Source organism: Ciconia boyciana, chromosome 2, assembly GCF_034638445.1.
Source record: "Ciconia boyciana chromosome 2, ASM3463844v1, whole genome shotgun sequence".
Taxonomy (NCBI): domain Eukaryota; kingdom Metazoa; phylum Chordata; class Aves; order Ciconiiformes; family Ciconiidae; genus Ciconia; species Ciconia boyciana.
In genome coordinates, this window is record NC_132935.1 from 124,985,212 (window position 1) to 125,010,058 (window position 24,847).

Below are 24,847 nucleotides of genomic sequence, written 5' to 3' on the forward strand. Positions count from 1 at the left end.
GCTGTGTTCTTTGAACATTCTTAGCACAAGAAAGGCATGAAATATTTTATATTTATTTATGTGTCATTTGATTTGTAACCAGGAGGATGAATTGAAGCAAATTGCTGAAAGTATTGAGAGCGTGAATCAGAGTAAGGCACCTACAAAACATATAGGCAATTATGCAATTTTAGAGCGCCTTGGCAGTGGAGCTTTTGGAAGTGTATATAAGGTAAACTTACCTTTTGATATTAATTTACAGGTTTGAGGAGAGGGTTCATGAAAAGGGTGTAATACCTGTTTTAGACACTACAGCCCTTTGAATTTCAGTAGGGGAATGCAGATCCGAAAGGGCCTTTATGGATCCAAGCTTGTTAGTATTTACTGTGATTTTTGTTTTTTCTCTCTTGTATTTATAAGATTGACCAGTGTATCTCTTAGGTTTCCTACTTTTACTTTCTTTTAATTCCTTTCCACAAACAGCACTTCTCTCTATTGCAAAGGCTAACAAATCTGTGTAAAACGACAGAAATTCAAGCATGTTTTAGCTGAAAATCAACACTGAGCACAGTGTTACTTCAAACACTGTGGCAAGTTCAGCAGTGTACTGCTAACTTGTATTATGGGGCTCCAGTTCTTTTGGCTAATCACATTACACACAGAAAAAGCTATGATTATAGCTTTTGTGAGACATGTTTGGACTCTGATAACTAATCTGATAGCCATAATAATATCCTTTCTATCCCCATCCTATATTAATTTTAAAAGGGTTTTATGTTTTTCATAGGTTAGAAAACATAATGGACAGAATCTCCTGGCAATGAAAGAAGTCAATTTACACAATCCAGCATTTGGAAAGGACAAAAAAGACAGAGACAGCAGTGTAAAGAACATTGTCTCTGAATTAACCATCATCAAAGAGCAGGTATGGACTCTAGTTTCATGTATGGGCATTCTGCTGTTAGCATTACTAACTGTGAGTTCCCATATAGCAGGGCTTCCTTTCTGCTGTTACTATTTTTGTCTGATCGGTACAATATTGACCCCTTTTACCTGAATGCTGTCAATATTGAAAACCTTCTTACTGTAGTGTTAGCAGCAGTGCAAATGCTTGTTACTAGAGATTCTTACTTTCTGTGTTGGCGGTATTTGAACTTTTTTCAGGGATTCTGTAAATTAAGATTGTGATAGAAAACTCATGAGTCTTTGTTCCATGTAATGAATCCTTGGGTTTACAATACAGTGAGAAGATAGTGTTTTTTGTAATTAAAAATTAAAAAAACAGACTGATCATTAGTGTTCTTAGGCTAAGAAAGCCAATACTTTGATGCAGACATAATTGCCTGTCTTCAAACTTAATTTACTCTCTTTCAGTTATTAAGAGGAGAGCGGATAGGAATCATGTTGTATTCTCCTCCTGGTTGCTCTAGTAGTGTGCAACACTTTTCTGTGTTTGGGGTAGCAGCGAAGGTCTACTGCACTGCAATTCATAAGCAAGTTTCTTGAATCCATGTAGAATCCTTCCTTCCAATGTGTAGCTAAACATTATAAATACTGTGCCATCAGTTTAACTATTCTAAACATCTAAATTTCTTTCCTCATTGTAGCTTTATCACCCAAATGTTGTACGGTATTATAGAACCTTCTTGGAAAGTAAGTATAAATGTATAGAATTACCACATTGTACATAACAAAGAAATAGAAATACATAATAAAAGCACTTACAGCTTGGAAGGAGTGTATCAAATTTGAGCAATAAATGGTAATATTTTCTTCACGAACTGCTACAGTTCAGACAGGCTTATATTCCTTTAAAACTGAAAAAATGGTGAGGAATAGTATTCATATTTGTTTATCTATCAGTAAAACTAGATGCAATGTAAACATGTAGAAAGCATCATTCTCATCCTATAGAGTTAAGGATCCAAAATTTACAACTGGAATGCAAAGCAGGGAGAAAAGCTATAGTGACTAGTAGAATTAATGATATAGATTGCTTAGCCATATTGTCTTAAGTTTCTTTTTATAAAGAGTTAGCTACATACACCTGCCCACTGTGATTATCAGGCAGTGAATTCCTTATAGTTGCTGTGATTATAAATTGAGGAAACAATGGAATAACAAGGAGTAGAACTACGATTAAAATGTATTTGTCTGTACAAATAAATTTTTAAAAAGTAAAAAATAACAGCTTTTAAAATATGTTTTAACATCAAATACTCTATTTTCAAATGCCCTCTGTATAAATGTAATGTTCTATTAATTTTTCTTTTATGTAGATGACAGATTGTACATAGTCATGGAACTCATAGAGGGAGTGCCATTGGGAGAACACTTTCACTCTTTGAAGCAAAAGCAACAACAGTTTACAGAAGAAAGAATATGGCATATATTTATCCAAGTAAGGGCCTCAGGTTTTTTTGTTACCAGGACTTTTCTGCATGTAATTAGTAGCACTGTTTATGTTTGTTAGGCTAATAAATGACAAAGTAATGCTTATGATATCAGGCACTAATATCAGATATTAATTTAATTTTATGTGCCTTTATTTAGGTTGTAGTTAAGAATTTTTGTCAGGCTCTTTCTGTTTGTTTTTAAGCTTTGTCTAGCTCTTCGTTATTTGCATAAAGAGAAAAGGATTGTTCATCGAGATCTCACTCCAAACAATGTCATGCTGGGGGATAAAGACAAAGTTACAATTAGTAAGTAGAACTACTTTACTTGAAGAGAATTTCTCATGATGTATGTGAGTAGAATTTCCTTGCTGAAACTCTCAGAAGGTTTCAGATTCCCGGGCATTGGTGACCATACTTGGAAGCTAGTAAATTATTACATTATTATACTGTTGTGTAAAATAATTGCTCATGCAGATTTTGTGATCGTTGCCACCAGGTGTCATTAGCCATGGCTATATTTTTTGCAGCTATGTATGCCAAGTATGATGGAGGAGATGATTTAGCCCTAAAAAAAATAAAACTGTAGTGATGCTTCAAGGCCTGTTTTTATTTAAATCAGCAAGAATATTGAGATAACCAGATTAGATAAAAAGTGCTAATGAACATACAAAGTACAACAGCTGTCTGTTCTATTCCAGTTCCCCAGTGCAATTGTTTGGTACCTGTCGGTTGTTCCCAGTGATCAGCTGCAGTGAGGTGCCATTTGTCTAAGCCTGTAGTAGTGAATATTCTTGACCTATACTTCTGTAATCTCCACAGCGTGGAGGAAGGAGCCTAGGCAGGTTTCAGGATATGCTTTGAAAGCACTGTATGCGTGAACAATTCTCCAAGTATGACAAAGTTTTACTCTTTGAGTGAATTAATACAACCTGGTACACACAACAAGCCCTACAGGCAATGCAGATACTGTAGTTTTTAAAGTTCTCAAAGAACTACTGCATGCTTTCTTACTGCTCATGACACAGAACTAAATAAACAATTTGAATACTGCAGAATTGTTGTGAGAAGCCTTGATGCAAAAATCAATCTCTCTTGTTTAAAAATAACATGGAAGTGTAGACATATTCACACAGCCAACCACAAAACACTCACCTATAATAGGCAAATTGTTGTGGTTTAACCCCAGTCGGCAATCAAGTACCACACAGCCGCTCGCTCATCCCCCCCCCCTCAGTGGGATGGGGGAGAGAATTGGAAGGGCAAAAGTAAGAAAACTCACCTGCTGACCGACACCCAGCTAGTCTCTGAGCAGTGATTGCTGCCCCCTAACCAACTCCTCCCAGTTTATATACTGAGCATGATGTCATATGGTATGGAATATCCCTTTGGCCAGCGTAGGTCAGTTGTCCTGGCTATGCTCCCTCCCAGCTTCTTGTGCACCTCCTTGCTGGCAGAGCATGGGAAACTGAAAAGTCCTTGACTTAGCGTAAGCACTACTTAGCAACAACTAAAACATCAGCATGTTATCAACATTATTCTCATCCTAAATCCAAACCACAGCACTATACCAGCTACTAGGAAGAAAATTAACTCTATCCCAGCCGAAACGAGGACAGTATCCACCCCTTATTCCATATCATCTGCGTCATGCCCAGGTCCCCCACTTTCCAATACATTCCAATTAATCACCACCACTTTTCCTGTCTTTTGATATATACACACAGATATCATTCCCTAAGTCTATGGGCCATCCCTCTAGAATGTCTGTTGAGTTCATTTAGTCCATGACTTTGGGCTCCATCTGTCATAACAGTTTTTCAGGGCAGGAGAGATGGTGTGTGGTGTTGCATTGTTGCAAGCTGAAGTCAGTTCTGGTTCCGTCATCTCTGCACTTTGCTCAGCTTCATCAAAATTGATTCTTCATTAATCTGGTGATTCTTACTGTAATACCATTGGTATGGCATATAGCCACCATAGAAGTGATGATATACAATGTTATATAGCAATTAACATCATACAGTTCAAATCATTGGCTATTTTCACCCAAAATCAAATCCCTATGAGGTACACAGTGGACTTCCCCATCCTCCCGCATTACCCAGGTCCTTGAGCAAAAGCAATCCCACGAATGCGTTTGCCTTTGCCCGAGTCAGGAGTAACCCAGACCGTCTTCCCCAGCATGTTTTTTATGTGCACTACAGGGAGTTTACGCCCTTCTACAGTGCATAAACGTTTTGCTTGGGCCAGGCCAGCTTGACTGGCACATCCCCTAGTGTTGACTAACCAGGTGGCCTTTGCTAAACGTGTATCCCAATGTCTGAATGTCCCACTACCCATTGCTCTCAGTGTAGTCTTTAACAGTCCATTGTATTGTTTCATTTTCCCGAAGGCTGGTGCCTTATAGGGGATGTGATATACTGATTCAATGCCATGCTCTTTGGCCCAGGTGTCTATGAGGTTGTTTTGGAAGGGAGTCCCATTGTCTGACTTGGTTCTTTCTGGGGTGCCATGTCACTGTAAGACTTGCTTTTCAAGACTCAGGATAGTGTTCCGGGTGGTGACATGGGGCACGGGATACGTTTCCAGCCATTAGGTGGTTGCTTCCACCACTGTAAGCACATAGCGCTTGCCTTGGTGGGTTTGTGGGAGTGTGATATAATCAATCTGCCAGGCTTCCCCATATTTATATTTCAGCCATCGTCCTCCATACCACAGAGGCTTTAACCGCTTGGCTTGCTTGATTACAGCACATTTCACGTTTATGGATAACCTGTGTAATGGTGTCCATGGTCAAGTCCACCCCTCGATCATGAGCCCATCTGTATGTTGCATGTCTTCCTTGATGGCCTGAGGTGTCATGGGCCCACTGAGCTATAAATAATTCACCCTCATGTTGCCAGTCCAGATCCACCTGAGCCACTTCAATCTTAGCAGCCTGATCCACCTGCTGGTTGTTTTGATGTTCTTTAGTGGCCCAACTTTTGGGTATGTGAGCATCTACGTGATGTACTTTTACAACCAGGTTCTCTATCTGGACAGCAGTATCTTGCCACAATGCGGCAGCCCAGATGGGTTTGCCTCTGCGCTGCCAGTCGTTCTGCTTCCATTGCTGTAACCACTCCCGCAGGGCATTTGCCACCATCCATGAATCAGTACAGAGACAGAGCACTGGGCACTTTTCTCGTTCAGCAATATCTAAAGCCAGCTGTATGGCTTTCACCTCTGCAAACGGACTCGATTCACCTTCTCATTCAGCAGTTTCTACAACTTGTTGTATAGGACCCCATACAGCAGCTTTCCATCTCTGATGCTTTCCTACAATACGACAAGGACCCATCAGTGAACAGGGCATATTGCTTCTCATTTTCTGGTAGTTTATTATATAGTGGGGCCTCTACAGCATGCGTCACCTCCTCCTCTGGTGATATTCTGAAATCTTTGCCTTCTGGCCAGTGCATGACCACTTCCAAGATTCCTGGGTCGATTGGGGTTTCCTATCCGAGCCCGTTGTGTGATCAGTGTAACCCACTTACTCCACGTAGCATCAGCTGCATGATGTGTAGAGGGGACCCTCCCTTTGAACATCCAGCCCAGCACCGGCAGTCAGGGTGCCAGGAGGAGCTGTGTTTCAGTACCAACCACTTCCGAAGCAGCTTGAACCCCTTCATATGCTGCCAATATCTCTTTTTCAGTTGGAGTATAGTGGACCTTGGGTTCTCTGTATCCCTGACTCCATAACCCTAAGGGTCGACCTCGAGTCTCCCCTGCTGCTTTCTGCCAGAGGCTCCAGGCAGGGCCATTCTCCCCGGCTGCAGTGTAGGGCACACTTTTTACATCTTGACCTGCCCGGACTGGCCCAAGGGCTACTGCATGGACTATCTCCTGTTTAATTTGTTCAGAGGCTTGTCGTTGCTCAGGGCCCCATTTGAAATCATTCTTCTTCCAGGTCACTTGATAGAGAGGGCTTACAATCAGGCTGTAATTTGGAATATGCATTCTCCAAAAGCCCACAACACCTAAGAAAGCTTGTGTTTCCTTTCTGCTAGTTGGTGGAGACATGGCTGTTCTTTTGTTGATCACATCTATTGGGATCTGATGACGTCCATCTTGCCATTTTATTCCTAAAAAATGGATCTCCTGTGCAGGTCCTTTGACCTTACTTTGTTTTATGGCAAAACCAGCTTTCAGGAGGATTTGGATTATTTTCTTCCCTTTCTCAAAAACCTCTTCTGCTGTGTTGCCCCACATGATGATGTCATCAATGTATTGCAGATGTTCTGGAGTTTCACCCTGTTCCAGTGCAGTCTGGATCAGTCCATGGCAAATGGTAGGGCTGTGTTTCCACCCCTGGGGCAATTGATTCCGGGCGTACTGGACGCCCCTCCAAGTGAAAGCAAAGTGTTGCCTGCACTCTGCTGCCAAAGGGATTGAGAAAAACGCATTAGCGATATCAAGTAGCGTCCAGCACAGCAGCACTCAGCAGCGGCGTGACTTCGTTCAGGCTGTAATAGTCTACTGTTAGTCTCCACTCTCCATTAGACTTCCGTACTGGCCATATGGGACTGTTAAAGGGTGAGCGAGTCTTGCTGATCACTCCTTGGCTCTCCAGTCGAGTCAGCTTATGGATGGAAATCAGGGAGTCTTGGTTGGTGCGATATTGCCGCCAGTGCATCATTGTGGTAGTGATCGGCACTTGTTTTTCTTCAGCCCTCGGCAACCCTACAACAGAAGGTGGACAGCTGTTTAATTTCCTCCGTCCCCAAGGCAGCTATACCAAAAGCCCACCGGTACCCTTTTGGGTCCTTGAAATACCCTCTCCTGAGGCAGTCTATGCCAAGGATGCACAGAGCCTCTAGGCCAGTCACAATGGGATGCTTTTGCCACTCATTCCCAGTTAGACTCACTTGGCCTCCAATGCAGTTAGCTGTTGGGATCCCCCTGTCACTCCAGAAATACAGATGGGTTCTGCCCCTGTATAGCCTGATGGCATTAGGGTACACTGTGCACCAGTGTCCACTAGAGCCTTATACTCCTGTGGGTCTGATGTGCCAGGCCATCGAATCCACACGGTCCAGTAAACCCCGTTGTCCCTTTCCTCATCTGGCTGGAGGCAGGGCCCCCTAGTCCTGGTCATAATATGCATTATCCGTTTCTTGTATATACAAGTCAGGAACTCCTTCATTAAAATCACGAGTAAGATCAGCCCTTTTACTCTGTCTGGGCAACTGCCCACTGAAAACTGGAGCAGCAATTTTCCTGGAAGAACCCTCATTTGTGATTGTTTTTCCTTGCAACTCACCTACCCGTGCCTCTAAGATCGAGGTAGATTTTCCATCCCACTTCCTCATGTCCTCTCCATGGTCACACAGGTAAAACCACAGGGTGGCCTGTGGTGTGTACCCTCCATATCCTCTCTCTTGAGCAGAAGACCACTTACGCCTAATAGCTGACATACTGGTCCATACAGGTGGGGAGTAGAACATGATGTGTCCTCTTTGAGTTACTGCACCTCCTGGTGCAGTTTCTCCACAGCTGAGATGAGGGAGGAGGAAATATTTTCTTTGTATTCCTGGAGGTGGCCAGCCAATTCATCCACTATTGCTCCCTCTCCATCTTGATGGAGTACTGACTCCATCAAGTCAGTACTCCCAATGAGTTTGCATGTGACGATGGTACGCTCCCTATAAACTTCCGCCACATGGGTTGTGCGCACTGGGCTTCATCTGGATCTTTGGGTAACTGGTTGTTGGTCACCATAAATAATCTTCAGCATGGCTAATTCCCTCAGGTACTGGATTCTTCTGTCCATGGTGGTCCACTTGCCTGGATCATATATAACATCTTCCTTGAAGGGATACCTTTCCTTCATAGCTGACAGGAGTCGCCTCCAGAGGCTGAGGGCTGGTGCCCCTTTCCCAATCGCTTTGTCAATGCTGCCTTCCCTAGAAAGGGATCTCAGCTGCTTGGCTTCACTACCCTCTACTTCCAGACTGCTGGCCCTGTTTATCCCAGCATCCAGAGCAGCCGGGTGACAATGTGCTTGCCGGGATGACAGCTGAAATATTTTTGCATATCTTGCAGCACACTCAGGGACAGGGATCGGGCGGTTTCTGTCTCGTTTATGAGTTCTGCCTCTTCCTCCTCCTCTCCTTGTGGTGGCCCTGCTTTTTCATCATCCATTACTAAATGAGCTGTTTAGTATTTGGCAACTGTTGTTTTGTAGGATATATTTATACCTGATGATGTACATACTTACATTCCTTCATTATTAAATTGTATGTGCTAAAAGCCTCTGATTCTTAGTAATGATATAGTTTCAAAAGAAGGTGATTTAATGGAGCATTTGTCCCTGAGTGATGAAAATAAATATTCAGAATATAATTTTAAAGTGTCATATAGTTGGATTTTATATCAACATACTGCCACTGAGGGGCACTCTTGTCTTGATTTGACACATTTGCCTTACCTCTGGTCCAATCTAGATATTTAGAAGTGTAAATGTACTTTCAAATGTAAGCTTAAAATTGCCCTTGAAAAGCATTTATATTTCTGTCAAAGATTTCCAGCAGTTGAGGGAAAGTGGAAGACCTGAAACTTATTTTGACCGTTTCTGCAGTGATTGGTTCGAAACTATTGCAATATTTAAACAAACACTTACTTTATTTAGTACTTTAATTAGTACCAGTGTATATTGAATATTTGGAGGGCACTGAATACCTTTTATCTATTACTTCTGAATTTTACTGACCCTTGTTGTTTTACAACCTTAATGAAATTAAGAATAATTTACTTTCTTTCCAATGGTAGTAAGTATGTACTGTATTGGTGCATTTGGTGGTATTATGCCTAACTCATACAGTCCATGTATGCCAAAGACTGGAGCATTTGAGATACTGATAATTAAATCTCACAGTATTTGTGGATAAGTGTACTATCCATTTGAGAATTTCAGGTGGTTCTAGATGAAAGTTAATACAAAATGTCAGATGAAGGTGGAAGTGTATGCTCGAATATTGAGAAATCTTAAATCTGCCTCTGCAGTCAATTTAACCTGTCAGCTTTTATAAAAGGAGAGCGTCTGCTCTAAGATCTACTCAGAACTGTAGTTCCATGTTTACAAGCTGCATAGTCATCCTAAAGAGAGAGGTCAGTTTTCTGGAGTCTTTCAAATCTCAAAACTGTCCAAAACTTGTCTCGGTCTAACTAGAGTAATACTCCTGTGGGCTACCCGTGAAGCAGTGTTGTGTGACTGTGTCATTAAGATATGGCCTCTGATGGTCCAAATTATTTTGCTTCATAAAGGAAGCTTGTATATCTTATAATGCTGCTCTTTTTTCTTTTCCTCAATCAGTCATTCTGGAAATAGTAACTTAAGTTAATCTTTTGCTATGAGAATCTGTATGCTGACAATATAAGAAAGGCAGCTTATTCCTCTGTAACTAACGTTCTTCAAATATGTTGTCTCTAGAGAGGTACCTTAGTTTTGGACTCTCATGGTAGATTTTGATTAAAAAAAAAAAGTGAGCAATACACTGGAGCAAAGTGCTTCTATAGGCCAAGACTTTCATTCTGTACTGTGAATGGCTATGCAGCAGCCCCAACAATGAACTACTTTAAGAAAGTTCTGGGACGCACAGGTAGGCGTTTCTCACCACCTATGTGAGAACTGAGCCAGTCATGTTCCAAATCCCATGAAGACCTCTCATACAGTTTCTGAATTTACGTTACGTAGTGTGGGAGACATTACCACCTTGCTGTCAGCACAGAAAAAAAATAAACCTGCTAAGGAATTATGCTTGCTTGTCATGAAGTCATGGAAAAATTGGTACGTACAAGTGGCCCTTGTAGAACAATTCCAGCAGAACGTGGTAGGCAGGAACCTATGGTGAAAGGTGGCTGAAAACTAGAATTCATACAGGCAGAGAGCTCTGCAACTGACCTGGCACAATGTAATGTTAAGCTATGAGAGGTCTTCTCTAGAAATGATCTCTGAATATCATCTCTATTGGTTTTGCTGAAAAAATAATACCTGAGGTAATAGTAGGGAGAATTTTTTAATCTGTATATTCACACTGTATTTTCTTTTTCTTAAATATTGAGTGTGATCAGACACTATCCTTATCCAGGTCTTTGTTTATTGGGTTTTTTTTAAACTTATGCAAGATACAAATTAAAGTCCTAAGCCCAGGAGGTGCTTCATTCTAATGTGAAGATTATATAACCTCCTTTGCCTTTCCTATTATATCTTTTACACATATCAATTAAATCTGAATTATCCCAATCTTTTTCAGGCTCTTTTAAGTCGTATGTTGTTGCAAATGGAAACAGACATTTACAATCTGGTCCTAGCCAGGCTAGTGGTGATATAAGATCTCTGTTTCTGACTGTAGAGAACTTTAAGGATTCTGTTGTTATGTAGTCTCTGGAACTGCCCACCCTACTCATTTGTTCTGTTTCATCTCTGACATAAATTTGATAGGAAGTGGGCTATAACTACCATCTCTTATATGCTGGTACAGCATTTAATCATAATTGGTTGAGCTACAAACACTATGAAAATATAAATATTAAATCATGCTAACCTGCAATTTCATAAAACATCTCATTTTAAATTGGTAGAAAAGTGATACTGAAATTGGGCATCTCTGGTCAGGTTGAATGTCTGATTTATAATTTCTGACACAAAAATAAAGAAGTAGAATTTTAGGCACAGCCTGAATGGAAGTTGTTTTGTATAGGGTTTTAGAGATTCATTGAACCAATATTATCTGTGGCTCTCAGTTTAATCTGCCTAGCCTTTTTATATAAGACAGTTTTAGACAGTAAGAGAAGTTACAGTTTTCTGAATTTAAAATGTGTACCTGCTCTTATTGCAGGTATTTTTTACTGCAGCTGTATTTTGTTTCTAGCACGGCATATTTCTGTCTAGAGCTCCATAACTGCATCTGTTTGTAGGACAAAACAGAAGACTCTGTATATCATCACTTTTCCTCAATGTTGTCTAGTTGCAGTAAGGTTTAGATCTTGATGGTCAAAGAGGGCCATGTGGAATCACTTTGACACCTTTCAGGTCTGATATCAAGGAGAATTGTGAAGGGTTCCATACGCTCTTTTGGGTGGCGTGATCTGTTTAATGTTTAGTACACATGATACAATAGCAGCAGAAAGGATCTATATGGAACTGAAACCTAGGATTATATAGAAGCAGAATACTAGTTTTGAGACAACTCATCTGTCTGATATACTTCTAATCATAGCAGGCAGCCATGAACTGTCAGAATGGTGAAGTGAATGAGACTTGAAAAATTCAAATAGTTGCTGTATGCTGGAAGAAAGCTACCTGTTAATTTTGTAATTCAGAGTACTTGCGTGTTGAGTGCACTTTTTAAAAGACCTATTGCCTCCTGATTCTGTGCCATGCCCAGAGAAGCAGCGGCCATGAGGTAAAGTGGATATAACTAGTGTCTGTTGTGTGTTAGTCGCTACTTTTCGGAGTCACTTGGATCGGTGCTAGTTTTTTTTGCAGACTATATGGGTCATTTAACCAGTCTTCATTATCAAAATTGCTACCCTTCATACCAAGATTAAAGGAAATGCTTGTAGTACTTAATTTTCAAAGCTGAGTGGAATTTTCCACTTGTTTACATTCACACTGTAAATCAAACATTCTGGACATTATTGGTGGATTAATAGCACAATTGCACCTCTCTCCACAAATCTCAGTTCTAGATGTGGATCAATGCTACAGTTCTTAGTGCAGAAGTTACAAGCTTCACAAAACTGACAGATGGTAGACTGAGTTTATGAAGCATTGATATTAGCACACAGAAAGGAGAAAGATAGAATAACTAGAAGGGTGTATTTGGGAATGATGAGAAATTAATTCTGTTCCCATTCTATTGATGGAAAAGAGTAGAATAAGTATATACTACTGTTGATTAAATTGCAGATTATCTTGATTTTAGGATATGCTTTTATGGAAAATAAAATTCAAGTTCTATTTTTATCTTCCAGATTACTGTAACTCAGTAAGTTGCTGATAAACTTTCTTGATTACAGTTGCAAACTTGCTGAAGAGAAACAGTGATTTTGTCTCATCCTGAGCCTTTCAGGGTAGAAAAATAAACTGTTCAATGGAGACACAGTGAAAATCTGACCTGAGTAGGTCTGAAGTTCACGTATATAGTGAATTTGATACTCCATTCATCTTCCTTTTTTGCTTTGCTTTTGTTTTTGCTTTTTTGCTATGCTTTTGTGCACGTATTTGATTTCGGGAAAAATTAATGGCATTTTCAAATAGGGTTCAAATATAAATTAAGGCAACAAATGTGCAAATGTGAGATCAATGTTGTTTAAGATGTAGTATCTGGAAAATTTTCCTCTTGTTTTTGCTGTAGAAGATCAATCTACTAGGTGAAATCTTTGGGAAATAAAATGGCAAATGAAAAAGCAGATTCTGTCAATAAAAAGTGAAAAAAACATTGCACGTACCTAAAATGCTCATTTAAAGAGACTGCTAAGATTTAGGAAGTTTTTGTAATTCAGCTATTATGAAAGTTGAAGAGATCATTCTGCAGGATGTTAAGATACTACTCAAGTTAGCCTACTCATTTTTTCATAGTTCTCTCTTCCCTTCATGCCCTCTTCCCCAGCATGTTAATGTTTTCTGAAACAATCTTACTTTATTATCACTTACTCTGCTACCCTAAACACAATGTAAACAAGTGAAAACAAGTGAAGAAGAGTATTTCAGAATATAAAGGATTATACTGCATCATTTTGTGTTAATTTTTCTTCCTATTTGAGGACTGTTTTGCATGGTTGTTTGACTATTTTTTAATGAATTTTAAAAAAATAAAATAACATTTCATTTTCTAGATTCCTTATGTACAGAGGAAAATACCCTCAAGGCTTAATGTTTGCAATCACAGTACAAAATCTAGTCAAATATAATAATACCATGGAGAGATGTGACTATTGGTAGTGAATTGCTGGTGAAATTGCATGTCTAGGCATAGTTTATAAAGATCCATCTAATGGTGAAAGTTTGTTAGTTTTTTATTGTCTTTGAACAGACTTAAAAATAATCCTCATCTTCAATGAAGGATGCCAAGCTTCCAACCATTAGAGAAATTATCTGTAACGAAATTATGTCAGTTGAGGTTGCACAGTAGACAAAGCACCAAAAACTATTACAATGGAAATTTTATTTTATAAAACTTGTTTGCTAGATTGGTGTACCTATCATTCCCTTCAGTTTACAAACTGTCATGTATTAGGAAGATACAGTAAGTTGTAGTAGTGATATGCATGTAATTCACATGAACCTGAAAAATTTAAAGTGGTGTTTAAAACCAGAAAAAGTATCATATTTCCAAAATGACATGCATAGGTGAAAACAACCATTATTTTGCAGCAACAGACAACTCTCTTTTTGGGCAGGTAAGTGGATCTTTCCACTGGTGCCATTAAAGCTCCAAGACTGCTTCCTCATGGAAATGTGTCATCTACTAGCATTTTGGTTTTTCTTCAGCTGTACTACAAAATAGCCATTGTTTCTTTTATTTTTGATCCAAAAGGAGTAATTTTTACTTTTCAGGAAGGTGGGACAATCTAACAGTCAAAATGAAGGAGTTTGTTATTTTGGGGGGATGAGGGAGTTGCCTTTCTAATGCCAATTTTATTCCTGCATTGCAAGACTACAGAGGGCAACAAGAGTCCTCTGAAGTGGTAGACAATTCAATGATTTTAGGACCGCAATACCCAGTCTGGGGCTAGATTAAAGAAGCATGAAACTAGCCTAGAAAAAGAGTGAGCTAAACTCATCAAGACACAAGTGCCAGATGAGCTGGTTTCCAGAGACAATGCAAAAGAGGGGCAGGACTGGTCATTCTTATGGCAGAGGATTACTAGCTCATCTTTCTCGTAGAATCTTGCTCTGAATCACTAAGGTGGGTTTATAACTTCCCCTTTGGATGGACTGATGCAGCACGCATTTCTGCATCCTGATGGTGGTGGTGGCTGGATGGCCTGCCTGCCCTCTCCCTTCCTCCTGTTTTGTGCTATCTCTTTGCCTTTGCTCTTACCAGCCTTTGTTGTGGTTCGTCTAATTTACTGGTTTACAAAGCTTTCACTGGCCTTTTCAGTATGATTCTCTAAGGGCTTTTCTTTTCCGTTTTTCTCTGGCACCTTTATTCTACTGATATTTATCATGATATTCTCAGCATTGATATAGTTCCTTCCAGCAAGTACTCACAACACTTCTGTTAATTGGTAGGTTGCTTTTTTGTGTAAGTGAGAATGGAAGCTGTAGGAAAATATTTGGAAGCTGTAAGTTTTGTATTTCATTCTGAAATTGGTGAGATTTGTGATCAGATGCATCTGCATTCACACAGATATGTGTGAATTGGTTAGGTCTAGCTTCTGAGGAAGGGCCTATTCCGGTACTTAAGACCTGTGTCTTAATGTTTGGTGTACCACTGGATGAACTAACTGTAGTAAATCAAGATGGTTCAGGAAGAATACTTTCTTTAATAAGTAGGATTTTGAATTCAGGAGTGACCAATAAGATCATAACATAAGAATCACTAGATCAGGTCAAAGATTTATGTAGGTCTCTGTGCTAAAAGCTGACACTTGAGTAAAGTTCATAAGAAGTTGAGCAAGTATTGAGTTATCTTGCTCTCACAATTACATTCCGGCTTCTAAAAGACATACTGCTATGGTGTGAAGCTGTCTTAGGCAATTGCCAAATATGAATTGTCACAGTGGCTCCTCATTAATCAAGCCTCAGTTCACAGCTGAAACAATGAATACCAATTAATAGGGGTCATCTTTGTATTTGTTCATATCTTCATTTAATGGTATGGGAGGCAGGCCTCTCGCAGTTCTCAGAAATTATTTCATTTGTTTGTTAGTTATTGTAGCAACTTTTGGCATCCAATACCACATAAAGAATCCTGGAGTATTAAAAGTTGTAGACCAATTTATAAGCTGCAGACAGATGCCTAAATAAATTAAAAGAACCAATTTCACAAGTTTGATGCAGTTCAACATTTACCAGTTCCTTTTCATTCAATTCTGTATTATGGGCTTGAAAAAGCTAAGGAAAAGCATTTATGTTTAATGTAAAGCTGATTGTCCTGTGCTTTACGTTCCTTAGCTCTGGCAGCACCAGTTGTATTTAGGAGCTTCTTGCTGGTATCAAGATGGTTTAGCAGAATTTGGAAAAAGTAATTGCCAGTGAGACAAGTTTTTTTCCCTCCATTTCTGAGGACCTGAGCCTAAAAGGAAGAGAATATATTTACTCCATCTGGCTGATTTTTCCCTTGCTTTCTTTTTTCCAGATAATCACTAATGTTGTATTAAAATAGCCTACTTCTTCTGGAACAGAGATATCCAGCTCTCCTCTTTCCTTTCCTAAATCTTTCAAGCACCAGGAACTGAATTTATTGATTTATGTAATGTCTTAATACTCTTTCTTCATAAAATATTATGTGAAGGATTCCAAAGGAGGGAATTTAGAATGATTCACCCCAATTAATTCAGGGAAGTATCAACATTGCAAAAACCTCTGGTCCTTTTAGGATTAATATTCCCTGGAGTGAACTGCCTGAGGACTGTCTTAACTCAAGGGCAAAAGGGAGGATTCTCAGTGATCCTGTTAATTTAGCATTCTTTCTACTTAAATTTTCCAAGCACTGCAGAGCTAGTCCTTCTTTGAACATTTTGTTCAAAGAAAAATGATCTGTGGCCTGGGTACCTACATTTGGCTTTCTTATTAAAGGCCCTTTCTGAATAAGAGATCTACTCCTTTTCAGACCCTTGAGGCTCCCATTGAGCAAGAGCCAACAGAAACTAATTTTTCTTACCTGTGTTTCTTCTGATCTGAAGCTTTTTTTTATGAGTAGAAACATTTTGAACTAAAATGTTTATGAACCTATCTCACTGTAAAAACTATTGGAATAGGAATGCTATGGACTCGGTCCAAGTAGAACGGGAGCCTTAAAATATTTTAAACAATATTGTTTACCACACAAATCTTCCCAATTCTGAAGCAGTATTACAATAAAAAATATATTAACAGACTTTAACAAGTACAGTGATTTTCTCTTGCTCTCTGTGCTTGGATTTAATAAAGTGCAATGTATCTTAGCTGCATTGTTGCATTGAGGCAGCAGTAGAGTATTGAACTGAAAAAAATAATCTTGAACTCTTTGCATGGAACTTAGATTAAAAATATCTTCTCTAAAGACTGTGTGACAATTTTGTGAAAGACTTCCTGATAATTACAAAAAAGGCACGTATATTAACATAATTGCATGATCATCTAAATCTACAGCTTTTGTCACAAAGTAAGGCTAAGATTCACCATTATGTCTTACCAAATGCAATCTTTGAACATGGACTATTCAGATATTTGACCCCCCCCATACTCCTTTGGAATTAAATTTCTGAGAAAGTCTGCCCTTCCCAGCTATCATAATTTGAAGGAAAGCGAAATAATTACTAACTTCATTACATTATTTTTTCCATTAATTTGGGCATTAGATCACTGTTTTTTAAATGCTTACCATTGTCATGCAATTGATTGGAATATATTAACAGAAACCTGAAACTGGTCATGTACTTTGGATTGAAAGCATCAGAGGTGTGTTTATAATATTTTTAAAGCTGGTAGGCCAGATTCAAATGTAAGTTATTGATTAATGTGGAGATAGGAAGATAGTATGGTCCAGTACTGTGAAATATAAAAGATAAAAAAACCCCAAACCTCCTTTCCACTCTCCCCCAACTTTTTAGCTGTTGTGAACCAGCACTGATTGTCATGCAAAGAGGGTGGTTATTGACACGTGAATCTTTTTTTCTTTATTGTAGCTGACTTTGGGCTTGCAAAACAAAAGCAAGAAAACAGCAAACTTGCATCAGTAGTGGGAACCATTCTATACTCATGGTAAGTACTCCTGCATACAACATTCAGTCCAGTGACTTCCGTCTTCGTGGTTATGTTTCTGGAGCAGACAGGCAAGTTACAATGGAGTAACGAACAAGGTGCAACTTACCCACCCACAGCTACTCTGCAGTAGTTAGTTGGCTGCCTATTTTGCTGTTGCCTGTTCTTGCACATGGCGGTTACTGTGGGTTAAGTTGGTGCAAAAATGAATTAACTGCGGTTATATAGTAACTTATTCATCTATCTATATTCTTATAGATAAAGAAATGTGTTTTCAAGTTATAAGAAGATATATGTAAACAATATAAATTAATTTTAATGGCTTTTAATGTAATTGTGGCTTCAATGTTCAGTTACATTGTATGTGTGGACAACTTACCTTCTGAAAAATATTTGAAATCGGTGCTAGTGGATTTGTTTTGGATCAGTAGGCATTTGGTTTTAATAATTGAACTGAAAAAATATTTTCTGAAGTTTGAAATTTTCACTGATGGAAAAGCATGACACATTGTTTGTAATTTAAGCTTAGTAAACGCATGAATGACTGCTCTAAAATTTTGCCTTAGACAATCCATTATTCAGTCTGCTGAATGAGCTGTGGTTTCCTTTAGCATCCATTTGTGAGCAAGCCAAAGTGAGGAACCATATTGTGTTAAATTGCAGTACCAATATAGCTACCTAAGTTCCTAGATTACTACTGACTTGTGTTTTGTTTTCTCAAGACCATGAAATAGAAAGCATTTCCTGCCCAAAAGGTTCCCCTCAATATGTAAACAGTGTATGTAATTGAGAGTATTATATGCATGTCAGATTCTCTCAAACAAAAGTAATTGTGGGCAGGACAGAGTATTGATGTTTGTGTTGCATGATGTATAAATAACAAACATGCCTGTTAATTCAGGTTACTGTATTGTGAACAAAAGGGAGCAAATGTAATCTGACTAAAAATCTAAATTGTGGAAAGCACAAGCTCAGTATTCATCTAATAGCATTTGACGTGTTCTGGGCCTGCCGCTTAAGCTGAGAATTTCTGTTGATTGAAATGCTAACATCAGAAATTAATTAAGGAATTGCTAATCTGTGCCACAGTTCTGGATCTCTCTCTCCATTTGCAAAATTATTGGTTAAGCTTTGCCTACCCTAACTACTGCTTTATTAAGGAAATATGTTTACAATATGTTCAGCTGAAGCCTTGCAGATCAAAATATTTCTCATTGCCGCATGGGCTTGTTCCAGCTTCTTTGCAACACCTTTTTACATACAGCTGCTGTTCCCTCTTGTCAGACTCACTCTGTTGCTTCTACTCAGCGTCCAGCTTTCTGAGGTCAGAAGTAGGTTTTCTTTTGGTTTTCTTCTTTTAGGGACTTTCTGGTGCTCTTTTCCCCACTACTATAAATTGCCAATTCTAGCTCCTGCAAGTAAAGTGAATTTTATTTGGCATAGAGAATAGAAAAAGAAAACTACAATGAATGACACATAAACAAACCAGGAATGTTGCACAGCATACAGTCTATACTCTAATACTGTTTTCTGTTTTCATCAGAACTTTTAATTTACAAAATACCTGCCAATAAGGAGAAAAACCTGACAAAACATTATATCCAAGTAAAACTGGAAGTGGTTTCATCCTAAATTTCTTCTAAGACCACTGTGCTGGCTGGGGCACTGACAGTATCTTTCGCAGAAGTTTACAGGCCATTTTGATCTCAGTCTTCTTCAGTCTTCTTTTCTGCTGTGGCGACCGCATGTGATGGCCATACACCTGCCAGAATGCTTGGCCTGCGTGCTTGTACTAAGTAATTAAAGGTTCCAGGCTATCAGGGGAGCTACTGGTGGCTCTTCTGAATTAAGAGGGAGAGTCAAGAACTCAGGTGTTCGGCAGTTGAATATAATTCATGTTGCCACTTTTGAAATCGTTACTTGTGATTTCCTAGTGCCAGAACGATAACAATTGACACTTAATCCCTAGAAATTGCTAAATCCTAAAATGGCTTCAAGAGTGAGTCCTTGTAATGTGTTAAATATTCAAGTTCCGTACCTTGAAAACTAATGCATATGCTGCTTCTTAGTGAGCAAAAGTAAGGTGATTGCAGAGCTGCCTTAATTGGTTCCCCAAATACTGCTGAAGCATAGCACGGTCTGTGAGTGATGTTGTATTGGGTTTGCATGGCAAGGTTTTGGTAGCGGGGGGGCTACAGGGGTGGCTTCTGTGAGAAGCTGCTAGAAGCTTCCCCCACGTCCCATAGAGCCAATGCCAGCCGGCTCCAAGATGGACCCGCCGCTGGCCAAGGCCGAGCCCATCAGTGATGGTGGTAGTGCCTCTGGGATAACGTATTTAGGAAGGGGAAAAAAACGCTGTGAAAAAGTGGCCAGAGGAGAGGAGTGAGAATATGTGAGAGAAACAACTCTGCAGACACCAAGGTCAGTGAAGAAGGAGGGGAGGAGGTGCTCCAGGCGCCGGAGCAGAGATTCCCCTGCAGCCCGTGGTGAAGACCATGGTGAGGCAGGCTGTCCCCCTGCAGCCCATGGAGGTCCACGGTGGAGCAGATATTCACCTCCAGCCCATGGAGGACCCCATGCCAGAGCAGGTGGATGCGCCTGAAGGAGGCTGTGACCCCTTGGGAAGCCCATGCTGGAGCAGACTCCTGGCAGGACCTGTGGACCCGTGGAAAGAGAGGAGTCCATGCTGGAGCAGGTTTGCTGGCAGGGCTTGTGACCCCGTGGGGGACTCACGCTGGAGCAGTCTGTTCCTAAAGAACTGTACCCTGTGGAAGGGACCCGTGCTGGGGCAGTTCAAGAACTGCAGCCCATGGGAAGGACTCATGCTGGAGAAGTTCATGGAGAACTTGTCTCCTGTGGGAGGGACCCCATGCTGGAGCAGGGGAAGAGTGTGAGTAGTCCTCTTCCTGAGGAGGAAGGAGCGGCAGAAAGGTATGATGAACTCAGTACAACCCTCATTTACCGTCCCCCTGCGCTGTTTGGGGGGAGGAGGTAGAGAAATCGGGAGTGAAGCTGAGCCCAGGAAGAAGGGAGGGGTGGGGGGAAAGTGTTTTAAGATTTACTTTTTATTTCCCATTATCCTACTCTGATTTCATTGGCAATAAATTATTTTCCCCCAAGTCTAGTCTGTTTTGCCCATGACAGTAATTGCTGAGTGATCTCCCTGTCCTTATCTCGACCCATGAGCCTACTGTTATATTTTCTGTCCCCTGTCCAGCTGAGGAGGGGTGTGATAGAGCAGCTTGGTGGATACCTGGCATCCAGCGAGGGTCAACCCACCACAGATGCACAATCTGCGAGTGATTGTTTGGGTAGTTAAGTGTTTGGTTTAACTGGTTATGTGCCGTCTTTTTCAGCTCCTCTGAAATAACTGATTTGTTTTGTTCAGTTATAACTGGGCAGAGAAGCTGTTGATGGGAATTTATTGTGCTCTTTTAAACAACAGTTACGGGTAAAGTGTCTGCAAGTTAGATCAGTTGTTAGAAGTGTCAGGTTCCAAACCATGCCCCAGTGGCCTTCAGGGTCACTGAGCTGTAATTTTCTTATCCCATCTACATTCACGTTTTTTTTTTTTCCCTGTTAGATTCTGTCTCTGATGTCTTTGGGTCTTTTCACATTTTATGGGAAATTTTTATTTGAGAGTAGTGTTTTAATTTTTTTTTTTTTAATGTTTGCTTATACCACATTTATTATATTCTCATACCCTGTCTTCATATATGGAAGTTCACATCAGTGCTAGGACTTTGGCAGTTCTTTTTCTACCTCTTTGTCCAGTTATTTAGATGTAGGCATGAGGATAAAATGTCACTTACATGTTGCAGTCTCTCAGTAAGTGGTGTTTTGGGACATTACTTGTCAGTTCTACTCCACAGGCACAATCATGGAAGCAGTGATCCTTGCCTGTCTGCAGTCAGAAAAGAGAACAAGGATACAGGACTGATCTCTTTGTATTTAAAAAGTATGCTTGAGTAATATTTAAAATGACAGGCTAAAGCATTAAAGTCTTTCCAATGTCATAATAATTTAAGAATGTTAAAAACATTTTGCAAACAGCTGAATGCACTGGATGCCACCTTCACGGTACTTGGCTAGTACTGTGTGTGACAGTGGGCTTTGTGATATGGAAACCTGTTCACAAGGAATGAGGTGAACTGATTGAGTATTTTAACACAAGTCATGAAGCAGAAGTCAGAGCTATAGACTTAATCAGTGCTTGCAGTAGATTTTTTTTTTTGTGGCTTGGTTTTTTTTTTATGATTTAAGTAGTTGTGAAGGGTTATAAAATAATCAAAATATTGGGAATGCATATCTACCAAGAGCAGCAGTATTAGTTCCTGCACAAAAAAAAAAAGGAAAGGAGGAAGAGAAAGAGCTGTGAGACAGCATTGTCATTTTAGAGTGGCAGAAAGTGCTTTCTTCTGAATTGACAGGGTAATAGTTCTGGGTAGTTTGAGATGCAACCCACCCTACTTGGAGCAGACAGTATAGTACAAAACAAGACAATAAATGTCGAAAGTAGTGTCTGATGCTTATTGTTTAAATTTGGCTATGCAGCATTATGCATAGTGGTTAAGATAAAAATATATCACTATATGTACCAAACATGTTTGTTTTGGGGTTGACTGAATAAATTTGCTAATGCAATCTTTTAAAAACTGTGTCATCATAAAATAACAGCAGACATTGTTTTATGTTTAGAGAGGGGCTTATACAATTATGCTTTGTAATTGTGATGGTTTTTAACTCTACTTCATGCTAGGTTTTATTCTACTATCGTACTAATGAAATTCCTTTTAATTGGTTAAGTCCTTGAATTAAAAAATCCAGCAATGTGTATGTTTAGAATACCAAATGTATTAAATGGATGTGTTTACACTTAATACATTAAAAATTGAGGAAAAGAGTGCTTTAGGGAATTGATAATGAATTCTGAAGTCTTTTTCCAGCTCATAAGTCACCAGAAACAATCTGCTCCAAGTTAGTGGTGACAGAGTCTTTATTATCCTGCTGTCTCGAAGGGCTTCCCAGAAGAGACACAGCAAATTGTACATGGTTAGAGAGAATGATGTTTCCTTTCTTGTATACCTGCCATTTCTTTGTTTCACAAAAAGGATTGTGACTTATGAAGGGGATGTATTGACAACAGATCAAGAGATATGAGTAAAAGTTAGCTGAGTCATGGTTATGATAACTGCTTTTGTAATACCAAAATTTTAGAAAAGCTCTGGGAAATGAAGTAAATTTTGAGATTGGGATGGAATAGAGAATCCTATAATAATTCCTTGAGAACTTGACTGATCTTGAAAAGCTGTTGGGAAACCGTGAAGAAGAGCAGACCCCTCGGTAGCATTAAGAAGTAGGTGAGAATGTTCCACATGAGTTGGTGAACTAACGTGATCTTTCTGAAGCATAATTGTTCTAAAATGTTGGAAAACTGATACACAGAGCAATGTTATGTAAGATTTGGCTTTTTGCGCTAAAGTTGAGGTGTTTTCTCTTTGTGGTGTTTCAAGGAAACTAATTTTTGTGGTAATTAGAGGTACTATTTTACTTGTGTCCCTCATCTTCTCTGCTGTGGAGGAGAGAATATTCCTTGATCTTAATTTCTGTTCATGGACTACACAGTCAGTCTGCATGCTGTGTTATGTTACCCAAATTTCTTTTCTAGTACTGGTTACTGCTTCTATTTATAGCCATATCTTGTAAGAGCACTGCATAAATCAATATTATGATATGATTTCATGCAGAGATCTGCAGTAGCTGTTTTTTCTCATTGCTTATTCTGGTAACATGATAATATTTTCACTTATTTAAAGCTTTTTGTGTTGGAAAGGGTAATTTAAGATAAGGGAGTATGTTGTGGTTTCATACATACTTAATTTTTAGCTTCCTTTATGATGCTATATGATCAAACTGATTACCAGTTTTTCCAGCAGTTGTTTCTTCCTCCAAAACCAGCCTCTGAACCACTTCACCAATGTCAACCAAATTTGAGGGTTAGGTTCTTTCAATGTTTGTGAAAATTTGGTGATGGGTAGCGAGTAGAGAGACCGTTTAATCTTTTTGGTGAGAAAACTGTGTAAGCTCAGCTGAAATGTTACCTTCCAAATAAGCTGCAGTTCATGCTGTCATGTGACATTAGTTTGGTGTGTTTAGATAACCAAGAGAATAAGAAACTGAATGTACTCTGGGGTGAGGGAGAGTAGAAAACTAGTGAAAACTAGTCGTGCTTTAGTTTTGCCATTCATGGAACAGCTGGCTCCTGGAGACGATTTGCTGATTTGATTAGAAAGGTAACAGAAGTTAAATAATCCTTTCAGTATATTAACACAGCATTTTTATCAGAGGATCTTCTGAAAGTCGATTCATACAAGTATTCACTCTGAGAATGAAACATAGCAATTAAATGTAATTGTGATAGTGTTGTTGTAGTTTAGGCATAGGTTTATAATAACACATATTGGCAAAAAGTCCATTGCAATTGGAGGTGGAATCCACGGGGACAGTATAGCTGAGGACAGGCAGATAATACTGTCTCTATCTGTATGCCACAGTGCAACTCTGCATAGAACATTATGTTTCATTATGGACATACCATTACTAAAAAGATAAGCTAGATGAACTTCAAGGAAGAACATTATAAGTCATTGGCAGAGACTGACTTATTAAAAAAAGACCAAATTATTTAACTTTATATAATTTTTATTAAGTAACAAGTTTGGCTAAATAACAACTGTCACCTGTAGTGGTTTAGCCCCAGCCGGCAGCTAAGCACCACACAGCCGCTCGCTCACTCCCCCCCGGTGGGATGGGGGAGAGAATCGGAAGAGCAAAAGTAAGAAAACTCGAGGGTTGAGATAAAGACAGTTTAATAGGTAAAGCAAAAGCTGCGCACGCAAGCAAAGCAAAGCAAGGAATTCATTCACTGCTTCCCATGGGCAGGCAGGTGTTCAGCCATCTCCAGGAAAGCAGGGCTCCATCACATGTAATGGTTACTTTGGAAGACAAACGCCATCACTCTGCATGTCCCCCCTTCCTTCTTCTCCCCCAGCTTTATATACTGAGCATGACGTCATGTGGTTTGGAATAGCCCTTTGGTCAGTTTGAATCAACTATCCTGGCTGTGTCCCCTCCCAGCTTCTTCTGCACCTGGCAGAGCACGGGAAGCTGAAAAGTCCTTGACCAGTGCAGCAACAACTAAAACACCTCTGTATTATCAACACTGTTTTCAGCACAAATCCAAAACATAGGCCCATACCAGCCACTATAAAGAAAATTAACTCTATCTCAGCTGAAACCAGGACACACCTCACATTTGGAATGTACTTAGTACCACATCCAGTATTACATAGCATTATACATGGGAGTAAGACTGGAAATGATGTGAAACAAAGTAAGGAAGCATGAAGATACCTGTATTTATCTCTGTAAAATTGTTTCAGTGGAAATGATAGAAGTCCCCTCCATAAGACATAAATTAGGACTAGACAACAGAGAATGCAAAAAAAAGTTGGACTAA

The 24,847-nt window shown here is 39.5% G+C and overlaps 1 protein-coding gene across 1 annotated transcript in view; it reads left to right on the forward strand.

Moving 5' to 3' along the window:
• NEK10 (NIMA related kinase 10) overlaps nt 1-24,847 on the forward strand; it is a 104,386-nt gene that overhangs the window by 21,879 nt on the left and 57,660 nt on the right. Inside the window, exons 17-22 of the mRNA XM_072851443.1 lie at nt 83-211; nt 767-904; nt 1,587-1,632; nt 2,259-2,380; nt 2,579-2,681; nt 17,253-17,328. Coding sequence (XP_072707544.1) covers nt 83-211; nt 767-904; nt 1,587-1,632; nt 2,259-2,380; nt 2,579-2,681; nt 17,253-17,328 — 614 coding nt within the window. The remainder of the gene's footprint in view (nt 1-82; nt 212-766; nt 905-1,586; nt 1,633-2,258; nt 2,381-2,578; nt 2,682-17,252; nt 17,329-24,847) is intronic.